The 16,850-nt window shown below is 40.2% G+C and overlaps 1 protein-coding gene and 1 long non-coding RNA gene across 2 annotated transcripts; one reads left to right on the top strand and one right to left on the bottom strand.

Moving 5' to 3' along the window:
* Positions 1-462: 462 nt before the first annotated feature.
* On the bottom strand, positions 463-16,719 carry eefsec (eukaryotic elongation factor, selenocysteine-tRNA-specific). The gene is made up of 8 exons (XM_061688655.1): positions 16,648-16,719; positions 16,037-16,402; positions 14,200-14,407; positions 12,516-12,612; positions 11,413-11,577; positions 8,609-9,223; positions 6,063-6,219; positions 463-1,120 (listed from the first exon to the last, which is right to left on the bottom strand). The coding sequence occupies exons 2-8, from the start codon at positions 16,332-16,334 to the stop codon at positions 933-935; spliced, it is 1,728 nt and encodes a 575-aa protein (XP_061544639.1). The 5' UTR covers positions 16,335-16,402; positions 16,648-16,719; the 3' UTR covers positions 463-932.
* Positions 3,347-8,947, top strand: LOC133409091 (uncharacterized). The gene is made up of 2 exons (XR_009769365.1): positions 3,347-3,440; positions 8,646-8,947. It is a non-coding gene; the product is annotated as an uncharacterized LOC133409091 (long non-coding RNA).
* Positions 16,720-16,850: the final 131 nt, after the last annotated feature.

The following is a 16,850-nucleotide window of genomic DNA, read 5'->3' as shown; positions in this document are numbered from 1 at the left end:
TTTTTTTATTGTGGCTGAAATTCCAAGGATTCACACAATTTTCATTTAAGGACTTTTAACGACAAATCGATCATCAAAATAGTAGTCAATTTGACAATCGATTAGTTGTCGCTTAATCATTAGACGTCTACCGTCATGATTGTTTAAAGAGGTAAAGGTTAGGGTATTGCTCACTCAGTATTGCCTTGTGTTTGTAAATCCACTGAGGCTTAAGCTCTACAGTAAGTATGAGTCAGTGTGACTATACAACAATCTAGGTTATAATGGGTTTGAACATCCCCTTGGTACTGCTACACAAATTCATTTTGTAATGGCATTTTTTTTTCCCTCCCCTGCTAATTAATTCACCTCATTTTGGAGCAGTGCTGATTGCATTCGTGACAATGATTAACAAATCACATCACAAGTGAAGATGCCAAAAAAAAAAAAAAAAAAAAGGCAAATGAAGTTTCTGATAGGGTTTGTTTTATTTGTGTGATTTTTCCATTTAATCTGACATAATTGCAGATCAAAACCCTTCCACTGTTGTCATTTCAAGAAATGGTGTTGAAAAGAAAATAACTGCATGATTAATCATTGACCCCAGTGACAGAGAAATAGACAGATGATAAAAACATGATTGCTTTATAACACCATTTTTTTCCCAACTCAAGCGGTTTAAAAATCTACCGTTATTGGATGTCTACAGAAAGAAATTATTATTTGCAAATCAGATTTCAAGAGCTATAAAAAATCTAATGCATTATTGTCAGGAGAGTGAATCGAGTTCATCTTTGTAAGGTGAGATGATACTTTCTCCCCAGCAGTTTCAGCTACTTTATATCATTTTACATCATTTAATTGAAGCATTTTCCACCACCATAAAATAAAGTCAGTGCAGCGCTGCTCCAAGGACAAAGAGTCTTGTTGAATGTTCAAATGGGCGCCGGGGGTCACAACTGAACCATCTTCTTGTGGGGGTCAAAGACGTAGCGTTTGAAATCCAAGTGAATGCTAACGTGCCGAGTGTCCGTCTTAGGCTCGTCTTCATTTGCAGTGCCTCCATCTTTGCCGCCCCCCTTCCCCTTTTTCTTGGAAGCGGTCGAGGACAGCAACTGCTTGGTTTCTGCGAGAAGACCCTCTGAAGAAAAGATCCGAAGACACGTTTATGTTTTTTAATTCTCTATTTACTAAAAAAAAAAAACATTGACCTTCATGCCATATGAAGATCTCTAAAGGGGAGAGACTATTCTATATCCTATACTCATTGGACACTTTATTTGAGAGCCAGTGGCGGGCCATGCATTTTGTACCTGGGCCTTCAGTACCTGCCTTAATCTACCTCTTAATACCACAACAATCATGCTGCAATGTACTATAACAACAAAAAACTCACCAGAGACAGTGATTATTAAATATATTCATGTGTGCAGATTGCTACAAACGTGTTTTGTTAGTCGAAAGAGAGGCAAAATGGTGACATTATGTGGGCTGGCTAGCTGGCCCTCTGAGGCGAATTTGAAATCTGATTGTTTCAAGTAACACGCCCATTGCTAATATAGTTTAAGTTACATCGGCCAGCACTATGACTGACTCCGAACGTCATGGGCGTAATGATTCATTCATTTTATCGATGTATCAATTTACTTATATCCTTATGATCAAACTGCATCGATCTGGGCTGAGCAAGTTGGCCTCTCAGATGACATAAATCAATTTTGAATCGTTTTAAAACATAATCAATCGATTAGATCGATACTAGGAAATAAAGCATTGGATTTAAACACGGCAGACATATGGATGCGTGAGAAGTGTTAGTTTATTAAGTTGATCTGTTTGTGACGTGGCAAGGGATCTTGGGAGACTCAAACAGTGTAGTTTTTTTTCTGGCGCTACTGAGTGGGCCGATCTGAGAAGGAAACCACATCTCCCATGATCCCCTACGAAGTGCGCATGCATAATGCAGGAGAGATGCCCGAGCACTGAGCAGAGCGGTAAACTTAACCACTGGAACATCTTGCAAAGCTAAAATCAGAAGTATGGCCTCATTTTGGTTTTGCAGTAATCAAAAACGATCAGGGAATACAGTTAATATCACCAGCCACCTGATAAAACGTCATTCGGAAATTATTCTTAATGTTAAACCAAGAAACAAAGGAAAGAAAGAATCAACACAATTTCATGTGCATTATCCAGTAACCAGGTATTTATTTCACACTCACACTGGTTAGATTTTTGACTAAAAAGTTATTTCAATCGTTTTCAGCCACTGACTCATTTCGGATTGAATCATTCTAAATGAACCAATATTGTCTTTGAATCAGATCAGCAACCATAAATCGTGATTTGAATCAAATCGAATTGTTACATCCCTGAGCAGATTAGATTGACATGACAACATATGGAGGCTGAAATCTGATTGGCCCAAAAATAAACAAAAAAACAAAAATCTAACATCTACATACAGTAGATGGACTGGAAGAAGTGCAGCCAAGACAAAAAATATGAACAATTATAATAATAATTTGGGTTGTGACTGCATGTCAGTTCAGGCCAACAGAGAAGCCAACACTGATGAGATCCGATTGACAAGCGTATTATCAAATTCTTAATACTACTCATCTGTGATTACACCGCAAGTGTGGTTTGCAGTGGTGTTGAAGTGCCACTGTTCTTTTGGGGAGGTACAGCAGCACAATGCATATTATTATATATATATATATATATATATATATATATATATATATATATATATATATATATATATATATACACACACACACACACACACACACACACACACACACACCGGCTGAAATAAGTCTTCCGCCCCATTCATAATAACGAGAAGGCACTCTTTCTTCAGAAAGGACAGCGTGCAGGTGGAGATTGACTAAAGCAGTGAAAAGAATGGTGACTTTCAACCATATCTTATAAAGAGACTGTGTTAAGGGATAATCAAAACATGCACTAGCGAATGCGACCACATGACATTTTTACTCGCTTACATTGAAAAGAAGGATTGCAGATGCAACCATTTTGATCGTAGTCTCGAGCTTTATATACTACAACTACAAAAACAAATGTAAGGCTTTTTGATACAACTTTTGAATCTCACACTGCGCTGGCAAGCGTGTATTTTTGTGAAGTTCATCACCAGATTCACAGAAGCACATGTGCTTTCCTCCACATGACCTGCAGCCCTCATTCTTCAGATTTAACAGCTGAAAATGTTCAGAAAAACAGGTCTCTGTTCGTCAAGGAGACATCTGGAGGATCCCGACATTCACTCCAACTGTGTGCCCCCCGTCTACTGTCTGCCTTGACCTTAATTCCCTGAGAACTATGAGCGAGTGCGTCACGCTCCTCATGCTGAGTCACATTTCTGCCCCTCTGTCTTTCTATTTGTGCCCTCTTTTCAAACTGGCTGCTAATTTGGTCTGCGGTTTTGGACACGGAAGGTAAGCGATGTTCTGGTTTCATCGCTTAACACACTGTCTGTCTGGCCTCATGCATAATGGCGCCAGCATTCTTGTTGTTATCATTATGCCAATGTAAGGGTCGTTATGCTTGTAGCCAGCCCTGTGAGATATCTCTGCTAGCTGTGGCTACACCAGCGTGCACAGACTTGAATGAACTTGTGTTCACATGCAAACACAAAGTAGAGTCCTCTTCTCTCTAAATTAAACATATCATGGGGTAGGCACTCTTTTTTTCAAATTTTTTTAAACCAACACATGGGCCAAGTCATTCGTAGATGAGCTAAATAGATAGATAAATAAAATCTCCATGTAAAATAGTTTCATGCTCTTAGTGTTTGCTGTTTTTTTTGTCAATATTATATTTTGTCATCTAAATTTTAGTTTGGTGAGACATTGCTGTGTTACAGAATGCAGCACCTCCTCTCACGAGTGAGCGACACTGAGCAGCACATCGCTACGTTCATCAGAAGCATTTTGATGTTTTCTTTGCTTATTTATTGATCGTGACTATTTAATAAGCCACCATGGGGCCAAAGAAAGTTCTCAGTGCCGGTCCTTTATAACGAAGACCAGAAACACAAGAGAATTCAAGAGAGAACTCGTAGCGAAGTACAAAAATGGTGGATTCCCCTTCCAAACAATAACCTCTGACCTTCCCTCGTTCCTTCTCGCTGTCAACACCATCAAGAGTCTTTGATTTCACATATAAATACTGCTCTAGTTTTTGTACGATTTGGCTTCAGTCAGACCTTTTGGAATGAATTAATCAAAAACCGAGGTTCCACTGTAAATACATTTTATTTAACCAGTTTTGGGGAAAAATGGTAACATTGCAACAAATATTACAGAATTTTTGAAAATATACATGTTCGGTGGGCCAGATTAAAGAACAGCCTTGTGTGGACCCCGGGCCACATTTTGCCCACTATTCTAGCTGTGCCCCCATCACAAAATGGGCAGTAACTGTAATTATGTCACTTCACAGATGTTGTCGTTAGACATGATGTCGTGACACAGTTGAGCCCATTTTGAATGCTGTTGCTGACCAAAACAACAGTACCTACCGATGTAAAAAGATGTGGTAGAGACTTACTGCATGTTGTTAATGAGCTCACTGCGCAGTACTAAAGATGATCTTATTTTATGTGGAGACCATGAGCGTTCGAGTAGACACTGATGTGATCGCTCCACAGTATTGTCTTTGCCGTTTCGCGGTATTTCTTTTTTATTAAATTTTTAAAGTCCAGTTTTACTTGACATAAATTGAAATATAATCGTAACATTTTTAAATAATTCACCAAAAATACGTTGGCACAAATAAAGGCCTCCTAAAATGTCGTTTTGGTGTACAGACAACACAAGTTCATCATCTACCTTGTATAGAGGGAATAAAAATGTCTCTCTCATGACAGAGGAATGATAATATTGCTATGAAACATTCCACTGAAAAGCTTGCTTCCTCATTAGTGATGCACTATTAGCAAAAGCCCGTGACAGATTCACACTCACACACTATACATCTTACCGCATTTCCGCAAATAGTGGCCAGAATAAATAAACTGTTATTTAATCAACTGCAGATGGGGGAGGAATATTTTGAGCACGTGGTTGGTTGTCTATTATAAAGGCATGATGCATTTGTTTTATTATCATTGTAGCAACCAAAGTTACCAGTAGATTATAAAGACTGTCCTGTGAAAAAGCAATTTTAAACCAAATAAATAAAGGACTACAATGGGAAAATAAAGGAAAAAAAACAACAAAACCAAGCAGACTGAGTAGAATAAATAAGTTGTGTAGTTCCCCACAACATAAGCATGCAACACAACATTGTAGATGCCGAATGTCGACTTCAACGCTGATTGTTTGAAAGACGCCATCTATAAATCAGTATTTCTTCATACTAATGTGTCAGTTACATTTACACTTTGCAGTTCACATTCACTTTTCTGGACTAAGGGCTCAACATGCAGCCTCATTTTCACCCACTGTCGTTTAAAGTAATGAAATTCGGCGTTGGCATTGGCCCCGCAGTAGGGCAGGGTTATAATAGTTCATTCTAGTTTCGTTTTTATTAGTTTGAGGATTTTTGGGTATTTTTTTTTTTATTTGGGGTATTTGTCAAGTGTGAGATGGAAAAAAAAGATCACAATAAGTATTGTGTAATAAATACTCAACAAAAAGTACTGTTCCTTGAAACACAGTAACCAGCACTATGATTTCCTAAGACTGTGTGTGTGTGTGTGTGTGTGTGTCTGCGTGTGCGAGTGTGTGGGCGTGTCAGTGAAGAGGATGTAGGTGAGGCGCTCTTTTTTATATGTTTTTGTTTTCTCTCCCCTCCCGGTGTGGAGCACTGGGTTTGGAGCAACAGAAGGTAAAATAAATACAGAACAGATTTCCCCCGGAACACAGGCAATCCTCAGAGGAATCCTGAGAATGTGACTAGAGATGTCAGCCCTACCACTCTTACCACATCCTGAAAACAATCTGCCGAGCCCCAAAAGTCTGAAAAAAAGGGTTTGGGGCGTGTACTGAAGGAGAAGACAACTTGTGTCTAACTAAGCCAACTGGCTGAGCCACTCGAAAACGTCTGGTCCTTACCTTGTACTCGAATTTTGAACTTTCCGCTCTGTCCAAACCCGCCCTCGATGACGCCCGTTTCGCCCGTTGACAGAGTGACCTTCAGCCCCACAAAGATCTGCAAGTTCGTTTCCTTCTTGAACAGGTTGCGGCCAATCACAGTGTAGTCGTCCGTCACCTGCCCGTGACACAAAGAGGAAGAACGTGAACAGCTGAACCGCAGCGCAGGACGTGTTTGGAAGTGCTTGATTAATGGCGCACAAACTAATCTTATTACAGCGGGGAAAATGTCAGCCATGATGGCAGTGTGAGGACAACTATGTCACGTGCACTAATCAGGCCCACCACTGGCACATTCTTCTAGTCTTGCCGCCTGGCTGTCTCTGGTTCCTCGTTCCTTCGCATTTTATGCCGTTTGTTTGTATTCCTTGCTTATCATCCATCACTAATCTGATAACAGGAGGGCAGCGCTCTGTCTCTGAGCATCCTCCAGCACCGCCACGAGCTCGTCCTCTCTTTTGCCTACCCTCATTCACTCTTGAATGTTTGACCCTCAAGCGTGACTGATGCGCTGATAAAAAGAAGCATACAGTGGCTATAGACGTCTGTCAGACAGTACAAATAGTCATATCTCAACAATGACAGCAAAGTGTCCAGCACAAAAAAAAAAAAAAAAAAAAAATTATAACTTGCTAGCTGATAACCAGAGAATGCCACATGACGACCCGTCTGACTCTGACCTCCTGCACGCATCGTTTCACTTGAGAATTGAGGATTGAAGCCATCAACACCTTGAGGTGCAAACTACTTTGCACACTTGACCCACGACCTGAATTTCACCCCGGCACGAGGGCCAACACGCAAATGGAAGCTAAATACATGTGTAGCTTCTTACTCATGTTGTGTGAAGATGGCGGTCACACTATGTACAAAATATTTTTGTACTATGGTGGGGAGAAGGAAAAAAAAGAGAGCACTTATATTTGTACTAAATATATAATACTTTACTTTAATTCAACATTGTGACTGTTAATTTAAGTCAGCTGTAGCAATTATTAAATAATAATTTTGTTTAGCCTTTATGTATGTATGTATGGATGGATTTGTTGATTTAGCAATGTCATAATAACCATATATAAGTAGCATGTCACTCTGTAGCTTGAATGCCTCTGCCAAGGCCGAACTGTTAACAAAAATGAAAATATAATTGTCGAAAGTCATTTTTGTGTTGTTAGTCAGTAGGCTATTTCCTACAGGTGCTGCCATTATAGTTGTGACTCACTGTGACTCAAACTGTGAAAATAAATTCCTTGCCCATGAAGCACCCTTCTACAAAGTTGTGTTATTGTTTCTTCTTTCTATTATAGTTTTACAATGTCCAAATGATACTATGAAAAAGTCATTAAAATGCAAGACTTCTGCGTAGAAGTGTGTACTTTGAAAGTGAACGCGTTCACATGACTTACCCCACGTTCGAAGAGAACGTGGGGTAAGTCATGTGAACAGTGAGCGGTGTGGGTATTTCTGTGCCACTCAGGTGTATCCAAACAGCGCCAGTCTCTGACAGCTAGACGAGGCAAGTGGCGTCAGGCGGCCACCCGCACGCACCTCTGTGTCGCAGGCATGTGCACCCACATGCCTCGAATGCCGCTCACCGCGACTGTCGATGCACGCTTGTTTGTGTGTACGTGTCTGTTTGTGAACACACAATATGGGCTTTGTCTGCGAATCACGCTCCAGTGCCACCAGCAATGAGAAACATTCAAAGTACTGGGAGCAGCAGGAGGACTGCAGGGTGAGCGAGAGGGCACAGAGGCAAACGCAAAGTACAGTCATTCCCCTGAAAATTCGCGATTCACTACTTGCAAAGTCACAATATTTCTGTGGACCCTATCCCCAGCATGTCAGTACAAAATTCACCAATCCACGTATTTTTATACTCTTTCTGAAACACCCAGAGATGCCACCAAATCCCAGTCTAAATAGGAAAGTAGTAGATTGATTGGTGTCAAGAAAGCATAATGAAGGATGAAGGATTCATCTCGACTGAAAGACAAGCTTTTTATGTGGGTGAGCAGCTAAATTTAGCCTGGATGGTTAGCAAGCACACAGAAGCTGTTGTCTTCCACGGCTCACGACCAGACACTCACACGCCACCCCACTAGGCCCTGCCTCTTCATAAAGGCACATGCATGTATCTAACACCGACACTATAATATGTGCAATATTTTCTATATATCTGGTTATTTTTTCATTCAAATATGTTTACAATGTGTTTAAAAAGTGTGTTTTACTAAGTTTAAAAGTGTTTAAAGTGTGTGGGAGAGGTAGAACAAAAAAATAATAATCTGGTCTCTCTATATTGCAAATTTTCCCCTATTGCGCCTGGGCCTGGAACATATGATGAACAGGGGTTCACCGTATAAGCAATTACAAACAATTGGGGGGAATCAATTATTTGTGGGGTTTTTTTTGCTATTCCTAGAAGGGCTCTCTGTTCTTATCCAGCAATGAATACCATTTTAAAGCAAAAAAAAACAAAAAAAACCTTTTTAACGACCACTCACCCTCTCCACTTGCCCTTCCCTGTGTTTGGTCTTGTAGATGAGCAGGCGAGGGAGGCCCGTCTCAGCGTAGCTTTTATCTTCAAACCCGTGCAGCAGACGCCCTTGGAAGGCCAAGCGGCATGCATTAGCGTGGATGTCCGCGTCTAGCTTGGAGCCAATCACCAGGCAGAGTAAGGGGCACGTGACAGGCCGCTCAAACTCCAACAGTGCCCACTGCTCTGGCTCGGGTCCTGAACTGGACTCTCGCTGGCCGGTGACGTAGCCTTCCTGGTAGAGGTACTCCCTGTCGAAGGTGAAGGCCGTTTCCAGCGAGCAGGGCTCTTGATGTGGCGTGTTTGGCAGCAGGCCAAAAAAGGTCACCCTCGCCATGACAGTCTCGTGTCCCACCGTAATGTGGAACTTGGCCCGTGTGCTGAGGGAGCCCTTGAAGTAGCCGATCTTCCTGGCGGAGATGACAGCAGCAAAGACGGTGCGCAGGGAGCCCGGGGTGCACACGAGCCCGCGCTCCAACAACTTTGGGTCAAACTGTGTCACGCACACACCCACACGTTCCCCCTGCATGGCCCCCGACACTGGCTTCCGAAACATCTGTATCGACTTTACCTTCTTAGTCACCTGGTGGGAGAGACGTGAGAGAATAACATATCTTAAGTCTAAACACAAGTTAATGCAATCTAAATAATTCTCACGAAGGGACATTTCAATAGAGTTTCCTGTATTCTCAACTCAACTTTATTTTTTGAGTACTTTAAAAAAAACACGTAGCTGAAACAAAGTGCTATACATAGATAAAAATCTAACTTAAAGCAAAATAATAAAGCAAAATAATAGAACTAATAAAAATAAATAGAAAAATAAATATATATATATTATATTTTCATTAAAAATATAACTCTTTACTGCTATGCCTTATATTATAGTATAACCCTTTAAATCCGGGGTGAGAGAAGCATAGTCCTCTCTTTTCTTTAATCAAGGCCACCTAACATTTACATTATCAAGTGCTTATCAAAGCAAGTGTACTGTACTAGTCACATTAATTTAGCCTTTTTTTTTTTTTTTTTAAGTGGTTGATTAAAATGTATTTATCATTTTTTATTTCCTTCATTAAACAATTGATTAATTGCTTTGTTATAAATAATGAAATAGTAGTGAAGTAAACAATTACACAAACATTTAACATTCCATTCATTCCATTTTCCGTACCGCTTGTCCTCACTAGGGTCGTGGGCATGCTGGAGCCTATCCCAGCTATCTTCGGGCTAAAGGCGGGGTACACCCTGAACTGGTCGCCAGCCAATCGCAGGGCACATAGAAACAAACAACCATTCGCACTCACATTCACACCTACGGGCAATTTATAGTCTTCAATCAACCTACCATACATGGTTTTGGGATGTGGGAGGAAACCGGAGTAGCCGAAAAAAAAACACACAGGGACGGGGAGAACATGCAAACTCCACACAGGCGGGCCCGGGATTTGAACCCTGGTCCTCAGAAATGTGAGGTAGATGCGCTAACCAGTCGGAACACCGTGCCGCCAACATTTCACATATTTTATTGAATTAAATAATTACTTCAGTAATTGGAATTATAATTAATAACAACAGAAATAAATTTAATTACTGTATTATTAAAATTAACTATTTTACATACACATCATACATGTTTTAAGTTTTTTATATCATCTAAAAATGTATTTTAAAAATAAAATGAAATCCTTGAGCAGAAAAGTTTGCTCACTCCTTATTTAAATCAATGTTTATTTAATAAACTGGCAAACTTACATTAGAATAAAATAATATAGGATAAAGCGGTACAGAAAATGGATGGATGGATGGATGGATGATCAAATCTGATGCAGAAAAAACTCTATACTGTATTTTTGTCAACTTTTTTATTTTATATTACATTTGTACAGCCTAGACACTGTATTATAATTAGAATTAGAATAATTTTTTATTGTCATGAACATGCATGCGTGTACACGAAATTTGTTCTCTGCATTTAACCCATCACAGTGAACACATACACGTTAGTGGAACATACTGGATCAGGGGGCAGCTGAATAATGGGTATTATTACCCATTCATCCAGTTACTGTACCACTAAACCTTCCTATCATTTACATTTTATGTCACTTAATTCAAACATCTACCACCTTCAACTTCAACAAACACTACTTTGGATCTGATTTGGGTGAAAAAGGTAAACTGTTTTAATAAAAACAAACAAAACTCACATGAAATGATATTTGACAAACTACCAATGAATTAATCAGTCATTACACATTGCTCTGGGTCTTGGTCAAAGTGAGTGGCAACAGGAGATGGAGAAATGAATCTACAACAGTTTGCCTACAAATGACTTTTAATTTAAATAATTTATCGCCACTATGAGGTAAAAAAAAAAAAAAAAAAAAAAAAAGGGAACTGCAGCCAAAACTCCTAGGTTCACTTTTGAGATTGTACTTCTATACAATAAATACTGTTTAGGAGGGTTGCCAGTTTGCGACAGTTCTATTCCGATGGTATTGTATGCAAGTCAGAGCGTGCAAACAATTTGTATGAAGAGCACTTATAAATAATTATTACTAACAGTAAGTATGGCAGTGACTGAGCATGCCTTCTTGTGCTGCATGATGATGTACACCAACTAGTTCAATGTGCACTGTTTAAAATGGCGATATCCTCGCAAACTGATGACATTCAAGTGACCCACACGGCCCCCCATTCCTCCCTATGTTTGCCCAATTTAAGGCTACTTTTGAAGGCTACTTCACTATTTCACAAAGTGTAATGTACCTTCAAGGCTGGAATTTCTATGGTGTCATTGATGGCCAGTGACCCCCGCAGGATGGTCCCAGTCATGACTGTTCCCTGGCCACGGATGGAGAAGCAGTGGTCCACAGCCATGAGTAGGTCGCCTCCTGGGTCTCTCCGTGGGAGGTAAGTCTGCTTTTTTAATAGCTGAAACAAGAGAAGATAACATAAATACATACACACAAACATGATTATCCTCATACTATTGTACCCATTTGAGACTTAAATATTAACTTGGATAGCAATGTAGGACATATGGACACTCTAGAACAGGGGTGGGCAAACCTTTGCACTAATGGGCCACATTTGATTTTAAAATAGAGAGATGGCCCATGTCATTCATAGATGATGTTAAAAAAAAAGATAAAATGTGACTGTAAAATATGTAACAGTTTATTTTAATTAACAAAATAATATTTCACTCATTTTTAATTGTACAATTCAAAATTAAATAATTATTTTTAAAAAGTTCAATGTATATTAAATGTTCTTAAAATGTATTTAACTTTTTTTCAATGGAGTTACTGCACTATACAATAAACCCATCCATTTTCTATACCACTTATCCTCTATAGGGTCATGGGTGAGCTGCAGCCTATCCCCGCTGACTTTGGGCGAAGAGGCGGTCTACACCCGGGACTGGTCGCCAGTCGATCACAGATGCAATTAATCAAATCAACAATTACTGAATGAGATCAATTTAAAGGAAAAAAAATTGATTTAAATTCACCAACGGCTAAATTAATGTAACAAATATTACAGGGCTCTGACAATACAAATGCTCAGTGGCACAGATTAAAGAAGCACGATCTGATCAAATGCAATACCAATTGAAAAAGAAAGACTAATATCGTCAGAAAGAAATTTTTTAACAATACGATTATTATTGTGATTGGTGTTAGTTCGACACCACGACAAACTACAACCACAATGAGAAAGTTACATTAATTCTATCAATATCGCTTTAAAGTGTCAATACAAATTGAGCGTCAAATGTAGGTTGTGTCATTTTCATTGATAAGAGTCTTTATACAAATTTTTTTTTTTTTTTTAAAAGTCAGATCTATCAGTGTGCTGGTTTTCACCTCAATTAATTCAGACACCCCCTGTGGTTCCTCTGTGTCGGCAGCCTCGGGGCCCCCGGGCTTGGCTGCCACTGCAATCACTGGACAGTCTTTAAATCTAGAATAGTTGAAAACAGACACGTTAACATTTCATAATGTTTTATTGACTGATGAAAGTTGGTCTCCTCTCGTATACAGAATAATGCCAGTTAAGGAATTTATTAGAGTATGTAGAGCCAGGGGTGCTAATATTTTTGAGCTACGATTTGGGAAAATACTTTAATTGCAAGGTTGTTGGTTTTTGTAAACAAATATTACTATTTTGATTTAGCATGCAATTTTTGTGGTAAGTTTATCTTCAGCATGATTCACTAAACACATGAAATGAATTATTCTTTAGTATGACCAACACGACATTGGATACAGCCAACAAATGAACAACTCTTTTCTGTCCAGCCCTACATGTTATGAATTGATATGAATAACAAATATTTTTCGTATGGAATTGTAAAAAGAAAAACCTTCCATCAAATTGACTTACTGATTTAACTTCATGCCTTGTAAAAATGTAATACTGCATAATGATGCTCTTGCCAGTCGCAGTAGCACTGCTGTCAGCCGAGGAGAGATAAAGAAAAAACTTTCCATCACTAAAAAAGTGGTTGAAATGGTAAACTATAATAAATGTTGATTAATGTTCTTATTAATTACAGTAGGTGTTGAGATGATTCACTTGTTATTCAATAATCCTCAAGAAGGATTTTAAGGACTTTATCTAGCTCAGGAAATAGGAGAATTGTCTCAATTTCAAACTTTTTAATTGAAGATAGGAATATTTAAAATCTTTGGTGGTAGATATTAGTAGGCTAATTTAATCTGTCAGATAATCGTAAAAGATTTTCAAAAGCAGGACTACTTGGTCTAAATTACATACCTCACCTTTTGTTGAAATTGAACTAAAGATAGTGTTGATTTTGGGGGGGGGGCGTGCATTGATGAAGAAGGAAGCTAACCAGCTGTGAGAACTCATGTGAATGAATTGCAGGACACATTAACCAACAACATTTCAAACGTACGTTGCGATAATATGCTTCAATTAGGCGCCAAGCGGCATCGGGTCTTATCTTCCCCGACGCACCGCTCCCCGCAGCTGGGAAAGCCTGTGAGCCTGTTTGCGACGTGAGCAGCAGCTGGACGGCGCCCCTCCCAGGGCCACAACCGGTGATGAATTGAAGCATTTTGCGAAGCGGGGTAAAAACTAAACCACTAACACTGTTAACACACAGCAGAATGAAAGCGTTCAACTTAACTTTTATCAGGAAGGGCTTTTGAAGCAGGCAATTTTGATTCACCAGCATGGCTAACGTGGGCAATATTGACTTTGGTACATCCTCTTTCAATTAGCAATTGGCGAGGTGGCAAACGGCAGCGTGAACACTGACTGTATTGTCTATTATATATATATATATATATATATATATATGTCTAAAACAATCCTCTCACCATTCTGGCATTTACCAAATAGAAAAAAAAAATGGTAATCTTAATTGACCTAATCTGGAAAAGTTTAGTCGTGATTTCATGTCATATAGTCAAGAAAAAAAGCATATCTTTTTATAGTCGTACTCAAAAATATTGGCACCAGTGGGATGCCAATAGTTTTTAGCACGACTGTATTTTTCCTCTACTGTGCTCTGATGCAGACCTGGTGTTCTCCAGCGTTTTGTGCAGTCTCTTGGTCATTTTCTCGATGGCGCTCTGTCTCTTGTTGGCTGGCAGAAGGTCCGTCTTGTTCAGCACAACGACCATACGAGGACAGGTCAGCTCTCCAATGAGCAGACACTCAGCTGTTTGAGTCTGGACCCCTTTCACCACGTCCACCACCAGCATCATCAGGTCAATGATTTGCGCCCCTATGAGAGGCACAAACATACAAAAGCTGTGTAATGTTTATCTGAAATGAGCTGTAAGTAAGTAAAGGATAGGCGTTTGACTATTTGTTTATATATAAATGTGCGACGGTGACGGATGAAGTTGACGACACCAAAACAAACAGGAAAAGACAAGGAGACAAACATCAGTTGCAGGGGTGCACAGGCGAGTAAGGGGCTGGAGGGTTGAAACTAGAGCTCCTGCACGCTTGCTTGTCTTTCCTTTACTGACTTTGCTTTCCTGTGCTCAACTCTTTTCTCTGCTTCCACTTGGCTCCATGTATTTCCTGTGATTTCCCCACTTGGGACAAGGGAGGTGGGATCTTAAAATATATTCCCCTATTTCTACTTTCTCCTTCCAACTCTAATCTCTAACATGTGCCCCCCCACTGCGTCAGGGATGAAGTTATATTGTATAAAGTGTACAGATGAGAAGTGATCTCCTTTTTTATAGCATATTTACATACAATTACAATTTAGACTACAAATAAGAGCAAGTGAATGCCTATTCAATTCATCCATTTTCTACAGCTCTTGTTCTATAATAGCGTGGCAGGTGAGCTGGTTGGAGCCTATACCACCGGGGTACACCAGCCAGATAATCGCAGGGCACATATAGACAATCATTCACACTCACATTCATATCTATGGGTAATTTAGTGTATTCAATAAAGCTAACATTTTAATGAAATATAACGTTTTTTGGAATGTCAGAGGAAGGCGGGGTAACCAAAGAAAACCCACGCAAGCACGGGGTGAAAATAAAACTCCAGATTCAAGTTTCAAACCCCAAACTTGAGAACTGTAAGGCAGATGTGCCAACCACTAGTCTACAGCGCTGCTCCTTCCACCGTGCTGCTCCTCCCCAATAATTAATCAAGAAATAATCTCACTTCCGCGGAGATGGCGCCTCCTGCTGGAATTATGAAATATGAGCAGGACAATAGGATTCAGGACATGAATGTGTCCTTTTGACTACTTTTCATCATAAATTCAAACTGAAGTCTGACTAAATGTAGTCACATAATACAGCATACAACAGTTTCTCCCTTTAAAACAAAAACAAACCAAAGTGTCATTAGGAGAGGCTGAAATAATCTGATTGAACAAAAAAAGAAATCAAACATCCCCCTATACACGTGTTTACTGAAGCAGTGCATCCAAAAGCAATGCAATGAAATAAGGACAAGAGCCTGTTGGAAATACATTCATACAATTTTATGGCGCAAATACAATTTGGGTTGAAAATATAGGTCTGTGCTTGTGACAGGAGGGAGAGAGAGAGAGAGAAAGAGAGAAGAGAGAGAGAGAGAAAGAGAGTATAGCACGCCCTGACGTGTCACAAAATATATACCTTAAATCCAAACTACAAACCACACATTTTCCCCTTCGAGTTAATCCCCCTAGAGTCTTCGGGATCCCCGCAGCTCTGTCATCACGACCACAAGTCTCATCTTTTCTCGCGCACTGAACGAATGATCTCTTGTTAATGAGCTGGCCCACATTGATGAGGAAACCCCATAGTTTGGGTTTGAAATATACCTTTTGGGCCACCATTCCTGGAACGTTTCTGACACACCTCATATTCCAACTACAACGCTGGCATCTCACCTCCAATGATGGTCCGAATGAGAGAGGCATGTCCCGGACAGTCCACCAGGGTGAACTGCAGGTTGTCATACCGCCGCCGGTGGTCACCGCTCTCCCGCAGCTGATCGGGGAGGTCCACGGTGAAGGAGGAGAAGCCGAGGTCCAGGGTGATGCCTCTCTCGCGGGACTGAGGGTTCTTGTCGAAGGCAGCCGTGGACGCCGTGCTGCTCAACGCCCGAGCCAGCGACGTCTTGCCGCTGTCCACATGTCCGAGCACCCCGATGTTGAAATTCAAAGTTGGAGTCCGATTGTCAGCCATGTTGAAGAGCTGTCACGTGAAACGCTCTGGTTGCTTCGGACCATGGATTTAGGCAACTTGACGTGGCGCTGTAATTAAAACCAAAATTCACCTACACCCTTGCCATTACACTACATTCAATTAAATTCATCTCTAAACATGACGTTCATGTGTCGGTAAATCGTCCCTTGTGCAAACGACTCGTTCGCAGTAGCTACTGAAGTAGCTGTAATGGCTTCGTGATTGAAGCGAGCACACAAATATATCCATAGAATGATTGAAAACTGTCTTTATGATATTTTCCCCACACTTATTTGGCAACTGTTTAACTCACGTATGTTCCTGGCAGTTCCCACTTAGACGGACAACTTCAAATACAACCGGAAATGAAAACCTTTGGGGTGGGATTTCCTGAATGCGATACTAATGATTGACATAAGTCGCAGCCAATTGTTGTCTTGCTTGTACTTTTGCTCTCCAGTTGTCTTGCGTTCAACACAAAACAGGGCGGGGCTTCAAGGTAACACTTCCGCCAAA

This window comes from Phycodurus eques, chromosome 10, assembly GCF_024500275.1.
Source record: "Phycodurus eques isolate BA_2022a chromosome 10, UOR_Pequ_1.1, whole genome shotgun sequence".
NCBI lineage: Eukaryota > Metazoa > Chordata > Actinopteri > Syngnathiformes > Syngnathidae > Phycodurus > Phycodurus eques.
This window is presented reverse-complemented; position numbering and strand designations above follow the sequence as displayed.

Excerpts from the sequence above, each read along its gene's own strand:
- eefsec (XM_061688655.1), bottom strand. The coding sequence starts at position 16,334 with ATGGCTGACAATCGGACTCCAACTTTGAATTTCAACATCGGGGTGCTC. Across the intron at positions 14,408-16,036 it reads CATTCGGACCATCATTGGAG|GGGCGCAAATCATTGACCTG; the intron begins GTGAGATGCCAG and ends TGCCTCTCATAG. Across the intron at positions 1,121-6,062 it reads GTTCAAAATTCGAGTACAAG|AGGGTCTTCTCGCAGAAACC; the intron begins GTAAGGACCAGA and ends TCTTTTCTTCAG.